Source organism: Brachycentrus maculatus, unplaced genomic scaffold (assembly GCF_059751285.1).
Source record: "Brachycentrus maculatus isolate JH-2025_06_01 unplaced genomic scaffold, ASM5975128v1 h1tg000221l, whole genome shotgun sequence".
NCBI classification, from domain to species: Eukaryota; Metazoa; Arthropoda; class Insecta; order Trichoptera; family Brachycentridae; genus Brachycentrus; species Brachycentrus maculatus.
Window position 1 is genome coordinate 770039 of NW_028280972.1, and position 19856 is coordinate 789894.

At 34.3% G+C, this 19856-nt stretch overlaps 1 protein-coding gene across 1 annotated transcript in view; it reads left to right on the forward strand.

The window, feature by feature from the left end:
* Positions 1-19856, forward strand: part of ftz-f1 (ftz transcription factor 1) — a 199651-nt gene that overhangs the window by 172026 nt on the left and 7769 nt on the right. The window contains exons 4-5 of the mRNA XM_088264221.1: positions 7742-7944; positions 10013-10423. Coding sequence (XP_088120347.1) covers positions 7742-7944; positions 10013-10423 — 614 coding nt within the window. The remainder of the gene's footprint in view (positions 1-7741; positions 7945-10012; positions 10424-19856) is intronic.

The window sequence follows — 19856 nt, forward strand, 5'->3', positions numbered from 1 at the left end:
TTCTCCTTGCCTACTATATACAAGCATTTATAGCATATTTAGTTTACGTGACTTAAAAATTAAAGTATATATATATATATATATATATATATATATATATATATATATATATATATATATATATATATATATATATATATATATATATATATATATATATATATATATATATATATATATATATAAATATATATATATACATATATATATATATATATATATATATACATATATATATATATATATATATATATATATATATATATATATATATATATATATATATATATATATATATATATATATATATATACATATAGCTAATAATAAATTAATAAGGTTGATCCCTAAAAACAATACAAAAGATACAACAATACATAGACACAATGGATTCAATATCAATCAATATTTGTCACATAACTCATTTCTTTGTCTTATTCGTCTTGTCGTTTTTTCTATCTATCCATCTTTCGCACATTCTGTTTCCAATTTAAATCTTTCTTTTTTAATTTTTGAAAAAGTCCAGCGTAAAATACACACAATGAAATAAGCATTGGAGTGTAAATTACTTATTTTTAATGCAAACGCGACGCATTTTTTTCTTTCAAAATTGTAGATTTAAATTTCCCCTTTTAAGCACATCTTCATTTAAAATAATCGGGTCAGTGTTGCCTGATATAGGGGCATCAACATCATCTAGTGACAAAAAACCACCCAGACTTTTTATATTACCTATTATATTGAATTATGTCAGTCCTGGACAAATTGCTCCTTATGAATTCAATACGACCCCATTTTATAACACGTGTTGTGCGTAAATAATACGTACTATTTTATTACTTATTTCTAAAATGAAATGCATCTACGGCAACTTGCGATTTTAATACTTCATAAAAATACATGAATGTTCAATGTACCTCTAACCAGTTGAAAAATCGTCCACGGGCGAATTAAATTTACTTGTTGTTTTGTTAAATAATTATTATTTTACTTTCAACTTTTTCTTATCCTGTAAACATGCAAAAGTGAACCTATAAAATATTAAGGCCAAACTCGCATAAATAAATCTCAGTTGGCTTCCGGCAATGCATAGAGCCGAACGTATCAATAACTCTTTTCTTTCAAAACCAGATTTATTTCGAAGAATAACTATTTTTTTAATGCCAAACAGTGTCTAAATAAAAAAAAAACTGTTACCTGGATTAAGAAAATTAAGTTGCTATTTAACGAATATTTTCTCGGCCTTAAGACAATGCAACGATGCATTGTGCGTATTAATAAGGAGCATTTTTTTTATAATTTGTTAGTTTTTATTATAACATATAAAAGCTATTCCACACTTAGCAAGCGTTTTGAAATGTATTAGATGCAATAACCGGTTGCTGGTCAAATAAAATTCATGTGGAAGAAATTACATAGTTGTTATTTTATTCCATAATATGCAGTTCCACCAAGAAATGTCAGTACAAAACTTTTACAAAGTTAATAATACCATTACATATTTTCCCCTATAACTAGGTTAAATAATTTGCAAGCATATATTACAATATATACATCTACACAATACTTTTTTTTATCGATATGATAACTTCACAGGGCAAATATTAAGTAAAATTTTACCTGGATATAGAGAAAATGATGTTACAACTTAACGAATACTGGGCCTTAATACAAATTAATACACGGAAAGACATCGTCGTTTTATGTATAATTAGTACTGATACATGTTTGCTGAGAATTACTGCGATATTTATTTATTAGTAAAGTCCTGTTTGTAATTTTCAAGCGCATCATTAAATGAACTACAATGAGACACCACTTTATTCACTTCCGTAATCAGAACAAAATATAATTTATAAAAATCTGCCATCCGAAAACCTGATCATTTTCTCTTATACATTTAACATTACTTTTAATTATATTATCATTATTTATTATATCAGACATTAGATTATTCACCCTGCGGATGATATGTCTCTACTTTATATGAAACATCTATCATTCTTTGAATATGAAAGATGATGTAAATGCCACGTCGTTATCCCAGCCTCCCATCTTGTTTCATGTTTTATATCAAGTTGAGACACCTTTAAAAATATTTATATAGTTTGAATTTTGAAAAACTTTGTTATTTCTGCGCTCTCTCTACAATTTCGTCCTTCAAATATCAGTTTCACAGTGACTGTTTCAATAATAAAATTTTTCAATATTCATGAGGAATATTAGATAAAAATATATTGTTTTACCCCTTGAAATGTCAAAACACTCGTGATTCTCGTAACTACACTCTGTTCACACATATTTTACCTCTATTCTTTTTTAATTATTTATATTTTAATTAATTTTTTTTTTTTTTAAAAAAAGAGGTAAAATAATTGTGGACAGAGAATAAAATATTTTTTAAAAAAATCTATATATATTGAAAAATAGAACACGTAATTTAACAGGAATATTTTTATTATACTTTTTTTCTGTATTAGTACCATAATCGGTGAAAATTTCAATTTCCTACATATTTCATTCCATATCTGTAATCGTCACTGTATCCGGTTACTAGTCGTGATCGGATTCTTTTTTTATTCTATTTTATACGTTTTAAACACAAATATGTTATGTTATTTTTCATAGTATTTGAATTTGAATTTTTAGACTCGAAATAATACTTTTAAATACCTAGTAGAGGACATCGGGAGATTTGATGCCTACTTATGATTTTTTGGTTTATTTTAGTATGTAACTCTACTATTGCTTGGATCATCTATCGATGCGATTTGCTAAATTTCTATGCGGATTTTCACCCAACCCACAAAAATAGCAATTAATACGTCTCTCGCTGTCCAGCTTCAGTGATATAGGGAATCATTGGAATGGTGAGGATAACCTCACCAAACGGATAACCTCACCTTGGATCAGCATCTTTTCGTCAGTTTTCATTCAAATAATTCGTATTTTATTACAAAGATAGGAAATACCCCCCATTAGCGAGCTCTTTCCTGTGTGATTTAACAACTTCCAGAAATGAATAAGGTGACCAGCGGATATTAGTATAAAAAAAAAACTAACTAACTAACCATCACGCCGCTTCACCGCAGGGGTAGGCAGAGAGAATAGAGCGCCACACCACTCTGTCCTTGCAGACATTCTTCGCCTCTTCCACGTTCATGCATCTCCTCATACATACCCGCCGATTGTTACGACTCTTAACCTGACCACTTTCAAGTATTTGGCATACCTGATCGTGCCATGTTTTTCTCGGTCTTCCTCTGCTTCTTTTCCCACTAACATTCGCCTCATAAATTTGTTTTACCGTTCTTTCTTCACTCATTCGTTCCACATGTCCAAACCATCTCAACACACCTTTCTTAATTTTATCGATAATGCTTATCTCATCTTTGCATTCCTTCCTTATTTCACTATTCGCATATCTATCATACATCTTAGTATAAAATTTTGTATATTAGTATTTTGGATATTAGTATAAAATTTATAATTGATTTGGATATTAGTATAAAATTTTGTATATAATATTTCAGCATTTGATGATAATCGTTCGGTCAAAAAACATATATTAGCAATTGAATCTAAATTAGTTGTGAATCATAAATAACCCTCGAGTGAGTGCCGGATACTGGTGGGGCATACTCCGTTCGTGTTTGCTGCAGTTGGCGTGTTATTTTTAGTTTTGCCGTATTCGCGTGCGCGTGACCAACAATTAATTCGCTACACGTCTCGCCTTATACGGATAATGATTATTCGCAGAACTGTCCTGCACCACTACTAGAGCGACGAAGGGATTGAGATCTCGACGCTCGCGAGTCGACAACCGATAGGCGACCAGCAATCATTGTCACGAACGCTCAATCCGCGTCTGTTAAGGAAATTACACCAAATCAGGAATCCGTCGGTGACCACGTTGCAGTTATCGAGCAATTGCAAATATGACACGATCAACAATTATGTACGAACCAACTGTTTATTACTACGCGCAATCTTGTGATTGTTATTACCAAAAATCGGCCGGTAAAACGCTAAATTCGCGATTATTATTTGCAGATTTGTTAAATGAATTGTGTCCACGAGAATAAATAATTAACATTTATAACAACGTTTCGCGCTTCTAGGATAACAGCATGGTACCAATCCGAACGCTCGATTGCATTGTGATTCCGAAAGTGAACCACATGCGAGAATTGCAACTTCATTTCTACCCTATTGCGGCGGAAAAGCGTATCTCGTTTTATAATAGAACACACTTTTAAGTTAAATATTCTCGAGTTTGGTTTGTTAAATTGCAGACGCATACCGATCGTATTATGCAACATGTTCCAAGGACGAAGGAAAGTTGATATGCGGCGAAGCCTCGCCGGCTAAGCGGTCAGGAGTCGACAACTCCCAGTTTAAGGACATTATTCTGTATGCCGAAAATCTTATTAAGCTTTCATGCCATTTTTAGACCGTTTATTTGCTTGTTCATTTCACGTTCTGAACATTATATTTACGACGTCCGTCTACTTCAACGACGTAACTGGCTTACTTCACCAAGAAAATATTCCCAAAGCCATGGAGCACATCCTTTGCTACCGTTTAAGTACGAATATTTTGAATAATTGTAATAATGTTCAATAAAATACTGGCGGTTAAAACTAGGAATACTGACGCAATAATCCTACAATATGTTCCTAAAATCCACTTAAATATTAAATATTAAACAAATTATTAGTGAAATCGAGTGCGTTTCAAGCGTAGTTTTCTTGTAACTCCCAGAAGTTCAATACGTGGAGTCGGACCTCCTTGACCGCGGGTCTAGGACAACTACTCGATTTCCACGGTCCTAATTTCGTGGCTCGGTCTTCTACTTGAACGTTGTTTATTGAAAATGCGCCAACTTAGTATTCTTCTGCCATCGCAGAAGTCATTCCGTTTGATGAAGCGCTCTGCCACTTGTTTTCTACCTGCGATCCACTAGATGTAGCCAGCGAGTCGGAAGGAGGAGGGGATTTCGGAGACTTTGTGCAAATGTGTCTCCTTTGTTGACTCCGCTTAAGTTGAGTGTTATGTTAAATGTATTCCTTGTTTGTCTGTGCCCTGTAAATTAATTTCTAGATTGTTGTACGTATTTATCGGCCTAGGTGACAACTCGTTCTTCGTGAGATATAGCGCGCCGCCCACTTCAGATATATCTGCCTTACAGCATGTGCCACGTGACTCCTATGTAGTAGATGCGCACTTGGGTAGTTTAGACTTAGATTAGACTTTTGCAGTTGTATTACAGTGTTTATAAAAACATTGAATTAATAAATAAGTAATTTTAATTTTTGTTAATATACCTATTCTTGAATAGAAGGCTATCCGGTCGGAGATTGTGAATCAATCATTTCCGTTTTCCTCGTGTAATGAATACCTTCCCTGAACATGAAAATATAGTGATTCTTCTTTATGTGTTCAGTATTCGTGCAACTGAACAAATGAGATCGATAATAATGACGATATTTTGTGGCACATATTTTGTTTTGGCACCTTTTTCAAGGGATTAACTTCAATATTAGTTGCTTGATGTGTAATAACGTTAAAGTGAAGTGTTTTAATTTTTATGTTTGATTTTCATTACTCGTGTGTAGTGTGTAGTGTGTAACGAAATCGACGTTATGTCAGGTTGTGGCTATTGGTGTAAGCTTTGCTATCTCTTATCATAACTTTCAACTAACGCCATATTCCGATATGTGACCATTTCTGACATATCGCTCACTCCTTTCAAGAACGTCATAAATCAAAAAACTTGATTTTTCAGGAGAACGTTTTTAAAGTTTAAAAATATAACACAATATATTAAAAATAAACATCAAGACACTTATCGAAGTTTTTACTGTGCAACAGATCTTTTTAGGTAAAACCTGAAGGTTTTTTCTCCATTTGAAAAATATTTAGTATATTTATAAAAATAATTAAACAATGCCTTTTCTTCAAAATTCAAAAACAACATTATCTGTCCTGTAGTGGATAAATACTAAGTTAAAAATATGTCACTTTTGCTGGGATATAGTACATTTTCTGGGCATTCTGAAAACATGCACAACTGAAAATTGGCGATTTTTTATTTATGACGTTCTTGAAAGGAGTGAGCGATAAACAGTACTAATATCATAATGGTATTCAAAAAACTAAATAATATATATATTATATTTATATATATATATATATATATATATATATATATATATATATATATATATAAAGGACACAAGTTTTTGGGTTAATCTGTGATCCCCTCTAGATGTTTCGGCTACTATCTTCAGGTCGAGGATGACACTGAACACGATGATTGTGATGTCGGGAGAAGGAAATAGTATTAACCCTAAAAACGTGTGATCTATATTGCCAGTAATGGAAAAACTACATTCACATTGTCAAAAACTTTATTTCAAAAAAATTAAATACGACAAAAAAACCTTTTCATTTTTTGTTCCATCTTCTCCTTGCAAAGCAAAACAGATATGTACTACTATTCTTAATGCGATATATTCACGTCTAGATTTATAGGTCATGTACCCATACAATATGGGGGTAGCGATTTGTCCTGATTCTGTTATATTTACTTTAACTCTGTTGCCAATTAGCCAAATAATTAACCTGATGCAACCGCGACATGTTTTTTTTTCAGCTGACGTTGTCATCATTTACATAGTACTTATATCTTAGTTATTCAAATACGAAAGCTGATTTGTTATTTTATTATTTATTAAATCGGTACATATCTGATATCCCAATTTCATAACACGTGCAGGATTTTCAGGTATATCTAAATAACGTGATTTAATTATTAATTTTTCTTCTACAAATCAATATTTAGTTAAACATTCTTAACAGCTTATTTTTTATCAAAGAATATTCCTTTTATATGGAGCTTTTTTTTATTTAGCTAACCTATCCACTGCTCTCAGACATTATTTTTTAATTGTTTTTTTTTGACATTTTAATAATTATATTTAGTTACTAAAATAGTTTCTGTAATCAATCGATACTTGTGTGTTACTTATGTTCCTGTGTATTTCTCTCATGTTATTAAAATATTTCGACATAATCATTGTGGCTTGGACCCACACAGCTTTTAATCAAGGCGATTGAGCAGTTGAAGGGTAACTCTGCCATCCGCAGAGCCTTTTTTGTCGCTTCAAGCGAAATATCGCCGATGAGCGGTTTACCGCAACAAATAGTGTGTTCTGTTTTTGCGATTTAAAAGTTCCTCAGAAGGTTACCAAAGCCCCTGGATAGTAACTCTAGATTTATGGTATTGTGTCTAATCGATACAATATTCTAAGTATTCCTTAGTCGATATAGATAATTTCGAATTGTTAAGTAATATATACAAAATAAAACAAGGTTTTTGTATTGAATTCTCCTAAGAAAACGGAACGCGTCACGTATTAAGATTTACATAAATAAATGTAGAATTCAATCCAACTAAAACCTTTTTTTATTTTGGATATATTACCCAACAATTCAATATGGAATTCTACCGTCTGCAGTTACAATAAATAGATAATTTCCTTAGAAATTGAAGGCACTAAAGAGAAGGCGTAAATTTGGCGCGCTGAATTTTTGTAGGATGCTTTCGGAGTTGAACGAAGGGTGGCTCGATTACACCCGGATCTGATAATATGTTAAAGTTCCTCCCTCCGCCCCAGTATGTGTCCCAGTGTAATGAGCCAGCTTCGCGCCGTGTGACGAGTGTGTTGTGTTTCAGCCGTGCGCGCCGACAGGATGCGCGGCGGGCGCAACAAGTTCGGGCCCATGTACAAGCGGGACCGCGCGCGCAAGCTGCAGATGATGCGCCAGAGGCAGCTGGCCGTGCAGACCCTGCGCGGGGAGGTGGGCCTGGGCGGCTACTGCGCCGGGTCCTCCTACCCGAACATGCCCCTCATCAAGCAGGAGATTCAGATTCCGCAGGTAAGCCGACCACTTTCCTCTTCTAACGCTGCCAGGTACGATCACGATCAAATGGGCGCACTCCGATCCAATTTTATCGTGTTCTTACTTCCTTCGCGACTTGACCGTATCGCTAGATAGTTCGCGGCTCATCGCTAGATAGTAATCCGAGATACTAGTTGTAATCACTGCCCAATAGTTGTAGAACGACGTAGTGTAGTGTATTAAAACTGTCACTTACAATTGTATAGCTACATAAGGACCGTAGTCCATTTGATCTTCACATTCGTTTGATAATGCCCTAACAAGGCGAAACAATTGTCACATTATAATTTTTTTATGTGTTTTTTTGTTAATAAAATACAACTTAGTAGACTCAAAAAATCTGTGTTTGATTAAAAATTAATACATAAAAGAACGATAGTTGTTTGAGGCCGGAAGTAATATCATCCGTGGAATTCATTTTGCTCTCCTGTTTTCTGTAATATGCGATCCGATTGCTTTTATTGCGTGGATAATTATGCGTTTCTGATCTATGCGTTGTTTTTGTTTATATTTGCGACACTACTTGTTTTGTTGATATTGCAATTGTTCTTCTGACCTGTATTTTGCGTATATTTTGTGAGTTCAATGTTTGTTTCATATTTCAGGTTAGTAATGTCGGTAGTGCGTTATACGCTGCATATCGTGTGGTAAAAGTCGTGTAAAATGCATCTAAGAATGCATTCAGAGATATTAAGCAATGTATCTGTGCATTGTAAAATGTATCAATAAATGACCTTTTTTCAACCTAACGAATTTGCCGTACAATAGTTTCCCATGTAGTTTATATCGTAAAAGTATTTTTTTTATATAATTAACAATTATATAATTTACTAAATGAATCGTAAATTTTCATGAAAAATATACCAGTTCCCATAATTTATTTCAACAAATAAACTAAAAAATATAAATGTGCATTGATTAAAATGCATATATTCCCACGAGTCATTTCTAATTATTCTTGACCTTGACTCACAACTAGTGTAGATAATTTCTAATTATAGTTAAACTGATACTAATAAGCTTACTTTTATATGTTTGTACTTTTAGTTAAAATACCGACTTATGGTACTCGCAGGTTCCGTTTGATGTCATCCCATATTTGCAGAATTTGCATATCTCCTATGTAATTACCGAAGTATCTACACAATTTTGGTTTAAAATATAATATACTATATTATAGGGCGACATACCCGTCATTGCATTGAAACCACGTACAATGTGTTTTTGGTTTCATGCATTAATAAATCAATGCATATAAACCAACAGAAGATTTATGATTCTACCGAATTTATTTAGTTATGTGATAGCTGTTTCGCCTTGCGAGGGCATTGGGAAACTGTTTGGGTAAAAAATAAATGGACGTATTTAAGTCAATGTGTTTTTTCGACACTTGTTGGTTATACCCTTACAATGTGAAACAGCTGTAACAAAGAAAATTCAGTAAAAACACGAGTCGCGTTTCGATTCATATTAACAATAATAGCATTCTACAAAGTGGGTTAACGCAAATTCAATAAAAATTTACGTTTTCATATGCGTTTTTTCTCGTTTTTATAATATTAAAATATAATAATAGAATGTGTAGTTTACTTTACCATAAATACTGGTTCTTTAAAACACCGACTGTTGTCCTAACCGCAGCTCGCGTTACTTTATCGTTAAAATCATATTGCTTCATAAAATGCAACCTTCTTCCATCGACTTTATCTATGTTCTATTCTGTCATTGGTTATGCTGTTCGACTGCACGAAAGTCGTGATCATAGCGAAACCTCTATTAACCTTCCATACGGAGTAATTTGATTACTTTTTGTCACCTTTATGCACAAAATACTATCATTTTGTTCCCTACTATTTGATTGTTACGTAACTCATATTGCATTGCATTACTTAAATAAGGGTGTGTTGCTTCTCGGTCAGCGAAGAGTATAGAAGTAAGTGTGCATCCGTCGAGCAGTTCGGTTTTGCGACGGATGAATTGTTCGCATATCGGAAGAGAGCAGCACTGACCGTGGCGTGTAGTGAACCTGGTCTCGTTGTTGTAGGTCACCTCGCTGACGCGCTCCCCGGACTCGTCCCCGAGCCCCGGCGGCGCGTGCGCCGCGCAGGCCATGGCCATGGCCACGCTGCCGCCGCCCGCGCCGCTGCCCGAGAAGTGCTGGCCCGCGCCGCAGTCCACCACGCGCTCGCCGGCCAACGCGGAGCAGTTCTCCTTCGAGCCCGAGCCCGAGCCCGCGTGCGCGGCCGAGCCGCTGCGGGTGTCCCCCATGATCCGCGACTTCGTGCAGTCCATCGACGACCGGGAGTGGCAGAACTCGCTCTTCAACCTGCTGCAGAACCAGACCTACAACCAGTGCGAGGTGGACCTCTTCGAGCTCATGTGCAAGGTCCTCGACCAGAATCTCTTCTCGCAGGTCGACTGGGCGAGGAACACCACCTTCTTCAAAGATCTCAAGGTCAGACTGCCCTTCTATTACACTAACGCCAGGCATGGGGAACTTGCGGCCTTAAGGCCGCATGCGGCCTTTTGGCTATTCTAGTGCGGCTTTTTGACTGATGTCAATTTTTTAATTAGGCATTTTTTCCATATTTTTTCAAAATATCATTTTAACAATTTATATTGTGATATAATTAAAATATTTAGTTTATAGGAGTGTCAAAGTTTTCTTTACTGCGGCCTCATGTTAAATCAGATAAGTGAATGTGGCCTTTTGAAATAGAAAGGTTCTTCATGCCTGCACTAACCCCACCACTGTCGTTACCGACGCACTATCAAAACACAACAAAATATAGTAAAATTCTTTCAAATCGGCATCTTCATCGTAGTTTTATGGTAAATACTCGTAGAATGTATTTACAGTCGATATTATATATTTTCCAACGTGCTTTAGGAGTTCAGTGGGGTCGAATATGGCGCTAGTAGTATAATTTCCTTACCAAAGATCGAGTAATGGTCGGTACTATACTATGCAGCAGACAACATGACCCACTTCACCTAATTGAATACACTTTGTATTACAACACGGTCGTACTATTTTGTGTTCAACACCGAGTTGATCTTCATTTGTGCATCGTATCGAAGTAGTGTTATCTTGATTGTTAATTATACTATCCCATAGGTTAATTACAGTCCATGATGGTAAACACCTAGAGTGAAAATCACCCCGATAATTGAAGCCGGGACCTCCAGTACAGTTCACTAACTACACTATGCAAGCGGACTGGATATTAAAATTATTACTTGTAAAATACAATACTCAAATTCAAATTTATTGTTTTTGTTTCTTGAAAATAAAATAGAATTTAACATAGAAATATAATTTGAAATAAACTCTGGGGTAGCCGGCGATCATTACTTTATAATTGCCCGCGAAACCGATTCTTGTCCTCGTCTAGAGTTGTATTACTGTATTAATAGGGCGAAACTCTCAGCGCCAGAACGCTGAGTCCAGGTAAAATAATACAGTCGAGTACCTTAAGCCTGACCCACTAACGAGCTTACAGCAACAAGAAAATAGGTCCGTAGGTCTCGTAGCACTGGCTGTTGCGCAACACGCCAGCTATTGTACGTTACGCTGGGCCGAGCTCGGAACAACGTTGCCGCTTCATTGGACGCCGGGTGGTACTCTGTACCCCCACTTGTGGTTGTGTACCGCGGACACTCTTCCTTTCGTAATACCGACAAACCAGGATCCCGGGCACCTTTCAAAGGGTTGTTATCTACACACGCTAATTATTATATTACAATGTGTGCTTGCCTAATATTTCCCAAGCGGTTGTCGCGGCTTTAATATTACACCGACTCTATTAGCTAACGAGTTTCTATGGCCGCATAGTGGTCTTGTAATGTGCGTCGATATTGCAATAATCGACTGATAACATAACTCATTCATTTACGGCAATAATTGTCCGATTTGATGGTTTTCTTGTACGAGTATTACTCGATCGGCTTTGTACGATAAAATAAATCGTAAAGCACTCGTAAATCAACGCAAATATTTATGTTCAAATAAAAAAAAAACAATGTTCAGTTCGTTCCGCGCCCCCTGCTTCACAGTAATAATAATAATTTGGATAATTTTTATAGCGCCATTTTCGTAAAATACTACCTCAAGGGCGCTTATAAAGATATGGATAATAATAATAATAAAAATAGGATGACGATGATAATGATATACGAAAAATAAATGGATTAAAACGTCGTCAATCGGTCTCGGGCCGTCGAGTGGGCTGAGTCTGGAGTGGGGAAAAGATGAGCCGACAAATTAAATCGTCTTCCTCTTGATCCCCATGGGCTGGACAATGGCCACGGTGTTGGGCAGGACGCCTCCCTGAGCGATGGTCACGATGGAGAGCAGCTTATTGAGCTCCTCGTCATTGTGGATGGCCAACTTCCAACTTCCAGATTAGCACAGTTCAAACGAGACTTCACTTTTATTCTCTTTTACCGCCCTTCCGTGATCCGACATGATGCTTTTGTCTCTGAGGTTTTCTGCTTTCGCTTTCATACGAATGGGAGCTGGCGTAATTGTTGAGGTATTTAAGGTATTTGAGTAAACCTTCCTAATGTACTATTATTTATTTTTCATTTCAGTATTTCAGTATTAAACTCAAATAATGTTGCTATTACTGCTAATTTTTTTTTTAAATATCGTCTTATTTTTGCTCGTTTTATTCGTATGTCGTATTTTTTTACGAATGTTTAGTAATGTCACACGTAGGATTAATTTGTAATCTAGGGTTAAGAATTAGCCGGCGGGCAGCGCAACTGAAGTGTAAGTATTCCTTCCGAGTACTGGTCGGATAAAACCACGAATGATGCGCTTTGCAGCACACGATAACGAGCTGTTGCCGTTTTGCAAGCTGGGATCTGTGCGGTCGAAAAGCCAAAAGATAACTTTAAAGGTCCAGTTAATCACCAATTAGTTACAAGAATCATAATACTCTTTTAATCTTTTGTTATTTTTTAGGAGAACCGTTTTTAGTGTCATCTACATTTTTTTATTGTCATTACTGAATTAAAGTTTAAAAATTACGCAACACCATGCTTTCTAAACTGTATTAAATATGGTCGATTTATAAAAATATATGCACATTATAATATGTTAAATATTAACGACGCATCCGTTTGGAATTACCAACGAAAAAATCATTTTACTAAAATTACCAAGACATAATATGATTCCTAAGGCAAAGTCATGAACAAACTAAATAGTTGTATTAAGAAAAGACAAATTAAGTTACTGTGGTAAAGCGCACTAAACATGAGCAAACTAAATAGTTTCACTGAGAAAATACTAGATAAGTTACTATGGTAAAGCGCACTAGTCATGAGCAAACTAAATAGTTTCATTGAGAAAATACTAGATAAGTTACTATGGTAAAGCGCACTAGTCATGAGCAAACTAAATAGTTTCATTGAGAAAATACTAGATAAGTTACTATGGTAAAGGGCACTAGTCATGCGCAAACTAAATAGTTTCATTGAGAAAATACTAGATAAGTTACTATGGTAAAGCGCACTAGTCATGAGCAAACTAAATAGTTTCATTGAGAAAATACTAGATAAGTTACTATGGTAAAGGGCACTAGTCATGAGCAAACTAAATAGTTTTATTAAGAAAAGACAAGACAACTACTAAGGCAAAGCACAATAGTCACTGTATAAATTATAGGCAGCATAAAAATTGAAAATCATATTTTCAGGCGTCTCCCAATATGTAAAATAATTAATTTAGAATCTTGCATAGATTTAAATAAATGGGTCTCTGCTAAATTAAGCTTACTAAAATCAACTATAGATACTGTCGCGCATTCACACATGAAGCTATTAGAGATTTTCATGATAAATGGGTTCCAAAATTTTTTATTAGTGTGGCTATCAATCGCGAGCAGAATGGTGAATTTTACACGTGTATAAATTGATCACTTAACCAGCCTATGACAGGTTATATGCCCTATACTTTGACTTCCACATTCTTCTTCATCTACATATATTGAGATGTTGAAATATAATTATTTTTACTAAGAAAAAACAAGAAAACAAGTTAGTCAAAGCAGTAGTCGTAGCACAAACTATAATACATAGTTTCATTATAAAAGACGTTGTGCGTAGAGCAAATACATGTATGTTTTATCTGACTAGTATTTTAAAGGCTATGATTGGGTGACTGACCGACAGTGGGCAACCTTACACGTGAATTTATTCCGGTTCAATATATCCTTAGCTTTGGTAAGAAACACACCAAGGCCGGCTTAAATTTAAATATTTATTTATTAAATGAGGATTTGATTAGACTCCTTATATCTGTTATTTCCCAAGTAGGCGATACGGCCTCTGTCTGGGATGCTATGAAGCGCATATCATTACTGGTTTATCGATCTGAACCAATGGCATGTGTCTTAAATGTCGGAAAAAATAGTCATTTGTTCCAATACAAATGTATGCTTTTCTAGATGATGTAACAACTAGTTTTGTTTCTTGTTTTAATAGGATAGCAACTTAGTATAGTGCCTTTTCAATTAAAAAAATACTTACGAGCGACATGTCGCTCACTCCTTTCAAGAACGTCATAAATCAAAAAACTTGATTTTTCAGGAGAACGTTTTTAATGTTTGAAAATATAATACAATGTATTAAAAATAAATATCAAGCCATTTATTGAACTTTTTAATGTGCAACTGATCTTTTTAGGTAAAACCTGAAGGTTTTTTCTCCATTTGAAAAATATTTAGTATATTTAAAAAAATAATTAAACAATACCTTTTCTTCAAAATGCCAAAACAATACTTTCTGCCCTATAGCGGGTAAATATTAAGTTAAAAATATGCCTCTTTTGCTGGGATATAGAACAATTTTTGGGCATTCCGAAAACATGTACAACTGAAAATTGACGATTTTTGATTTATGACGTTCTTGAAAGGAGTGAGCGATGTATTAATTTACTTGCTAAAAAACCATTTTTATTAGTGTACTATTATTAAGAATCATTTTGTTTTCAAAATTATTCACGATGTAAATAGCAACAACTCTGAAAAGAAAAAATATATGTAGATTTTTAATATGTGTGATAAGTATGATTTTAATTTTAATTGACGGTCATAAATAAATACTCATTTTTGTAATTAAAGTTTTACTTCAAACACCGTGTTTGAAGATGATGCGAAATGCATCGAAAGAAAATTTAAATTAAAAATGGATAGATTTTACCACAAAGTGACTGCCGAATCAATTAACGAAACTACCTTTTATATTTATTTTTTTTAGATTCGTATATGAATTATAATATGAAAAATCACAAGACTTTCGGTAACATTCTTATTTAAACCTGTAGAGAAGTAAGGGAGATATGAAGGTTTAAACTTTAGAAACCGCTATACGTCATCAAATTTTACGTAATCGGGTGTGTTGTTATGGGGCGAATCCCTTTATGTATCTGCTTTATATAGCTGTAATAGTAGTAGTGTGTATTCGTTTCTGTGACGTCATTCGTTACCAACTTACGAAAACAACGTTTTTACGAATGCGAATTTCGCAAAGGAAAACGATGAACGAAAATATTGATTGTATCGGCTTTTATAAACACAAAACGAGTCTTACACAATCCTTTATGGTATATGTTAAATTAGATATTCCTCCCGAGTGATAATACCCGTAAAGGGAAATTATCTACCATTGGCCGTCAACTTTCTACTTAGAGTTCATTACCAAATGCGGCACGAAAGTAGAACGATTCAGCTCAACGCTCTCGTCTCTGTTACGGATTACGAGAGATGATACCCATGGCGACTGGTAACTAACCAGTAACTGGTAACCGAGCCGCACTTTCCTTTTCTCGGCATTGTTAGCTCACAGATCGGTATACATGGATTATGGTAACAGGGGACAGTGTGACGCTTATATTTATACAATAACCACACCATTACATTATTGTTGACAACTCGACATAGATGAAGAAGAGTATGGATGTATGGATATTTACAGGGCTTACGACCTCTCGTAGGCTGGTTAAGTGATCACATGTGTAACATTCACCGTTCTACCTAGGATTGATAACCACAATACTCAAATTTTGGTAGTCATACAATGATCAATCACATTACGTTTCATGATTGAGTTCGCAACAGCCAACTATGATTCCATTTAGAAACCTTTTATTTAGCAGGGACCCATTTATTCGTATGCAAGATCTTAACCCGGATTATTTTACATACTGGGAAACGCCTGAAAACCTGATTTTATTTTTTTATGCTGGTGGTGATAATTTTTATACCCAGACTTTCATATTACTCTTCATCCATGTTGAGATGTCAAAAATGTAAAATAACTTTGTGAACAAGTATTTTGACACACTCAAAATGTTGTGAATAAAATAACCCTTAGATACATTGCACTAAATAACATTTTTCGCGGCGTGCAATATCCATCTTCGGTATGTTTGATAAACCTTCGACTTATCGATGTGTTAAATCAATTTATCATAGGATTTCCAATAATAATAATATCGCATTTTATATACGCAAGTACAGTGAAATCTCTATCTTTTGTTTTTAACCCTTATAGTGCTTAGCTTATTTTCACATATTTTGCATAAATTGCTAATTGCTTTTCATCATCACTACTTGACGAATTTGACATTTCGTAGGTAGAAATAAAAAAACTTTTAAAAAAATACAAAAATCAACGTTAAATTCACAGTAAAATAATTTTAAATGGTTATTTATTTATAAATGTTATTAACTTATTAAAAACGTTATACATGCGCGCGCTAAGACACGTCCGTACAGGTCGATACCTAAATCAAATTGCGCAATAGTCGGTATTCCGACGCTCCGCACTTTATACGCATTAATAGAGTCGATCTATCGACGTTTCGCACTCTAAGGGTTAAAGAGACCTATTGAAATAAACTATGAATGCGAGAATACAATGAATGCCGGATTAAGAGGTCACTTCACAAGGAGATACGATTGAATAAAGATACCGTCCTCCAATTCTGCATAATTATTGGTAGGTTAAAAATATTCTAAGAATAATACCAAGTTATAGATGTAAATAAAAGTATGTATGTATTTAAAAAAATACAACGCGATCAGAACCAAAAAAATATTAAAGTTTTTGCATCCTAAAGATTTTTTTTTACTGTTTTATTCCGTAGATCAACCGTATATTTTTGGCTTTGCATATCATATTTTTTTCGGCATCAGTTATTCAATGCAAGTAGAAAGTTTTCAATATTTCAAAGAGTGTGCACACTTCTGAAAATGAATGTACCGGCTACTCTTCATCAATATCGACCTCTTCTGCTGTATTCGTCAACCTTGCATCACATAATTTTTATCCCACACGTTCGAATATTGTCGTCGAATGTAACAAAATTGAGTATAAAAATCCCAGACAAAACATACCATAAGCAGCGTAATTTAAACGATGAATGCGGTAAAATGGTGATAGAGAAACGATTGATTATATTTATTATATATTTTCGAATGAAATGAATTCTGGGTAGAATAAGTGAACAACACATCCGGGAAAACGATTATTCGAGGAACGTTAGATAGAAGTTTCACTGGAAAATAAGAGTAAACAAGAATTTCCATAGGTATTAATTCCGACTTGATTTCAGATTGTATTAATTTATGACGTGCTGTAAAACTGGTAAGCAGGTAATCCGCATCGGGGCACACAGATGCTTTGCCCACGTATGGCGAGTTGCGTAACGCGAACAGGCGTCGCTTCATTAGAAAGGAAACGATCATTGTCTTCTAATAATATCAACGCGCGATGAAATCGTTCTTACTTTTCTATTAATGGACTCTGTGAGTTACAGAGCACGCAACGAGTTAAACAAGCGCATCCTCGCTACTAGCGTAGGGTTGCCACTCGCCCAAATACTTTGGGACATTTCAAATAAAGTGATATCCGACTATTGTTGCAAATGAATAAATCGTTTAAAACCATTTTGAACTTAAACCGTTAAACGGTTTTTAGCATTTCTAAACCACACAACCAAAAATAACAATGTATTTGCAATTTATTTATTTCTTTAGCTCTTGTTTACGCCAAATGCTGCATAGGGCACTGCGCTGGATTGATACAATGCCAGCTTGATGGTTAATTACACGAATTGAAGGTGACATGTTGTGCGCTTCAATTAACAGTCTACATTAAATAAATATTAGAGATATAAAATAACCTACATATACGCATAATCGTAGTTTTGGCCAAACTCTCGTTTGTCTACCGGCTGTAGGAAGCGATTTGCAAGTTAAGTTGTTCATACACGACTGTGACTAGTGGCCATAAAATGGAAAAAATAAGTTTTATAAATGGAAAAAATGCGGACGTTAACTTTAATATACATGTTGCATTATTTTTTATTACCTAGTCGAGTATTCAATCATTTAAAATCGTTGATTTTAATAAAAAATAATATAAAACGTTTTTGTTTGCAAGCTCAGTCCCGACTTCCGCTATTCGTGTTTGATATCATTTGCTTCAGTTTATGGTGACTTAATTTTTTAATTGTAGTGTTAAATTACCATACCACAAAGTTATTAATGCTTTGATATACATAAGAAATCTAATTTTTATTTGAATATTATAAAATATAAAACATAATTTAGATTATTTTTATATTATATACAAATTATGAAAATATATTTACTAATTTCAGTTTTGTAAATTTCCAAGTATCTAATATAAAGGTTTAAATTTATGCGTAATGAATGATATTTGTATTCACCACGGTAATATAATATTAAAACTCGTATATTTTAAAGTTACAATGCTTTTAATATACAAAATATGAAAAGATATTATTCAGTAGTGATCGTTTGGCAACCCTGGAGCGGAGCGACTTCCCGTCGCGGGAACTCGTCTTCCGTCTCCGTCTAGCGCCGTGGCCGAGTGCACTTGACACGCTGACAGTGGCCCCATTGGCCGGAGAAAGTCGGAGAAATTTGGTCCGGCGAGAGCGAGACGGGGAAAGGCGGCCATTCAGAAAGTATTACCTCAATGTACACAAGAATGAAGTGACGCAACGCGGCGTGGCGCTCTTATGCCTACTCGGATATACCGCGTAATACCTTTTGTTTATACAACATAGCTGCTTATTTTTACTATTGGAATCGCCGTAATTGACTTTTGAGACTTTTTTCAAAAAAATAATCCTCTTTGTGTACTTTCTATATAAATCTGAAATATCCATAAAAGTAGATTATTTTCATTTTCAATACCTTTTGTTTATTCATCATTACTGCTTATTTTCACCTAAGGGTAATTTTGGATTTGCCGTAATTGACATATCGCTCACTCCTTTCAAGAACGTCATAAATCAAAAAACTAGATTTTTCAGGAGAACATTTTTAAAGTTTAAAAATATTATACAATGTATTAAAAATAAATATCAAGCCACTTATTGAACTTTTTACTGTGCAACAGATCTTTTTAGGTAAAACCTGAAGATTTTATCTCCATTTGAAAAATATTTATTATTTTTAAAAATATAATAAAACAAAAACTTTTCTTCAAAATGCAAAAACAGCACATTCTGCCCTGTAGCGGATAAATATCAAGTTAAAAATATACCTCTTTTGCTGGGATATAGTACATTTTCTGGGCATTCTGAAAACATGCACAACTGAAAATTGACGATTTTTGATTTATTATGTTCTTGAAAGGAGTGAGCTATATGAGACTATTTTTAAATAATCCTGTGTATTTTTTATATACTTAAATCTGAAATATCAATAATATAGTTTATTTTCATTTTCAATATCTTTTGTTTATTCATCATAACTGCTTATTTTCACCTAAGGGTAATATTGGATTTGCCGTAATTGACATATCGCTCACTCCTTTCAAGAACGTCATAAATCAAAAATCGA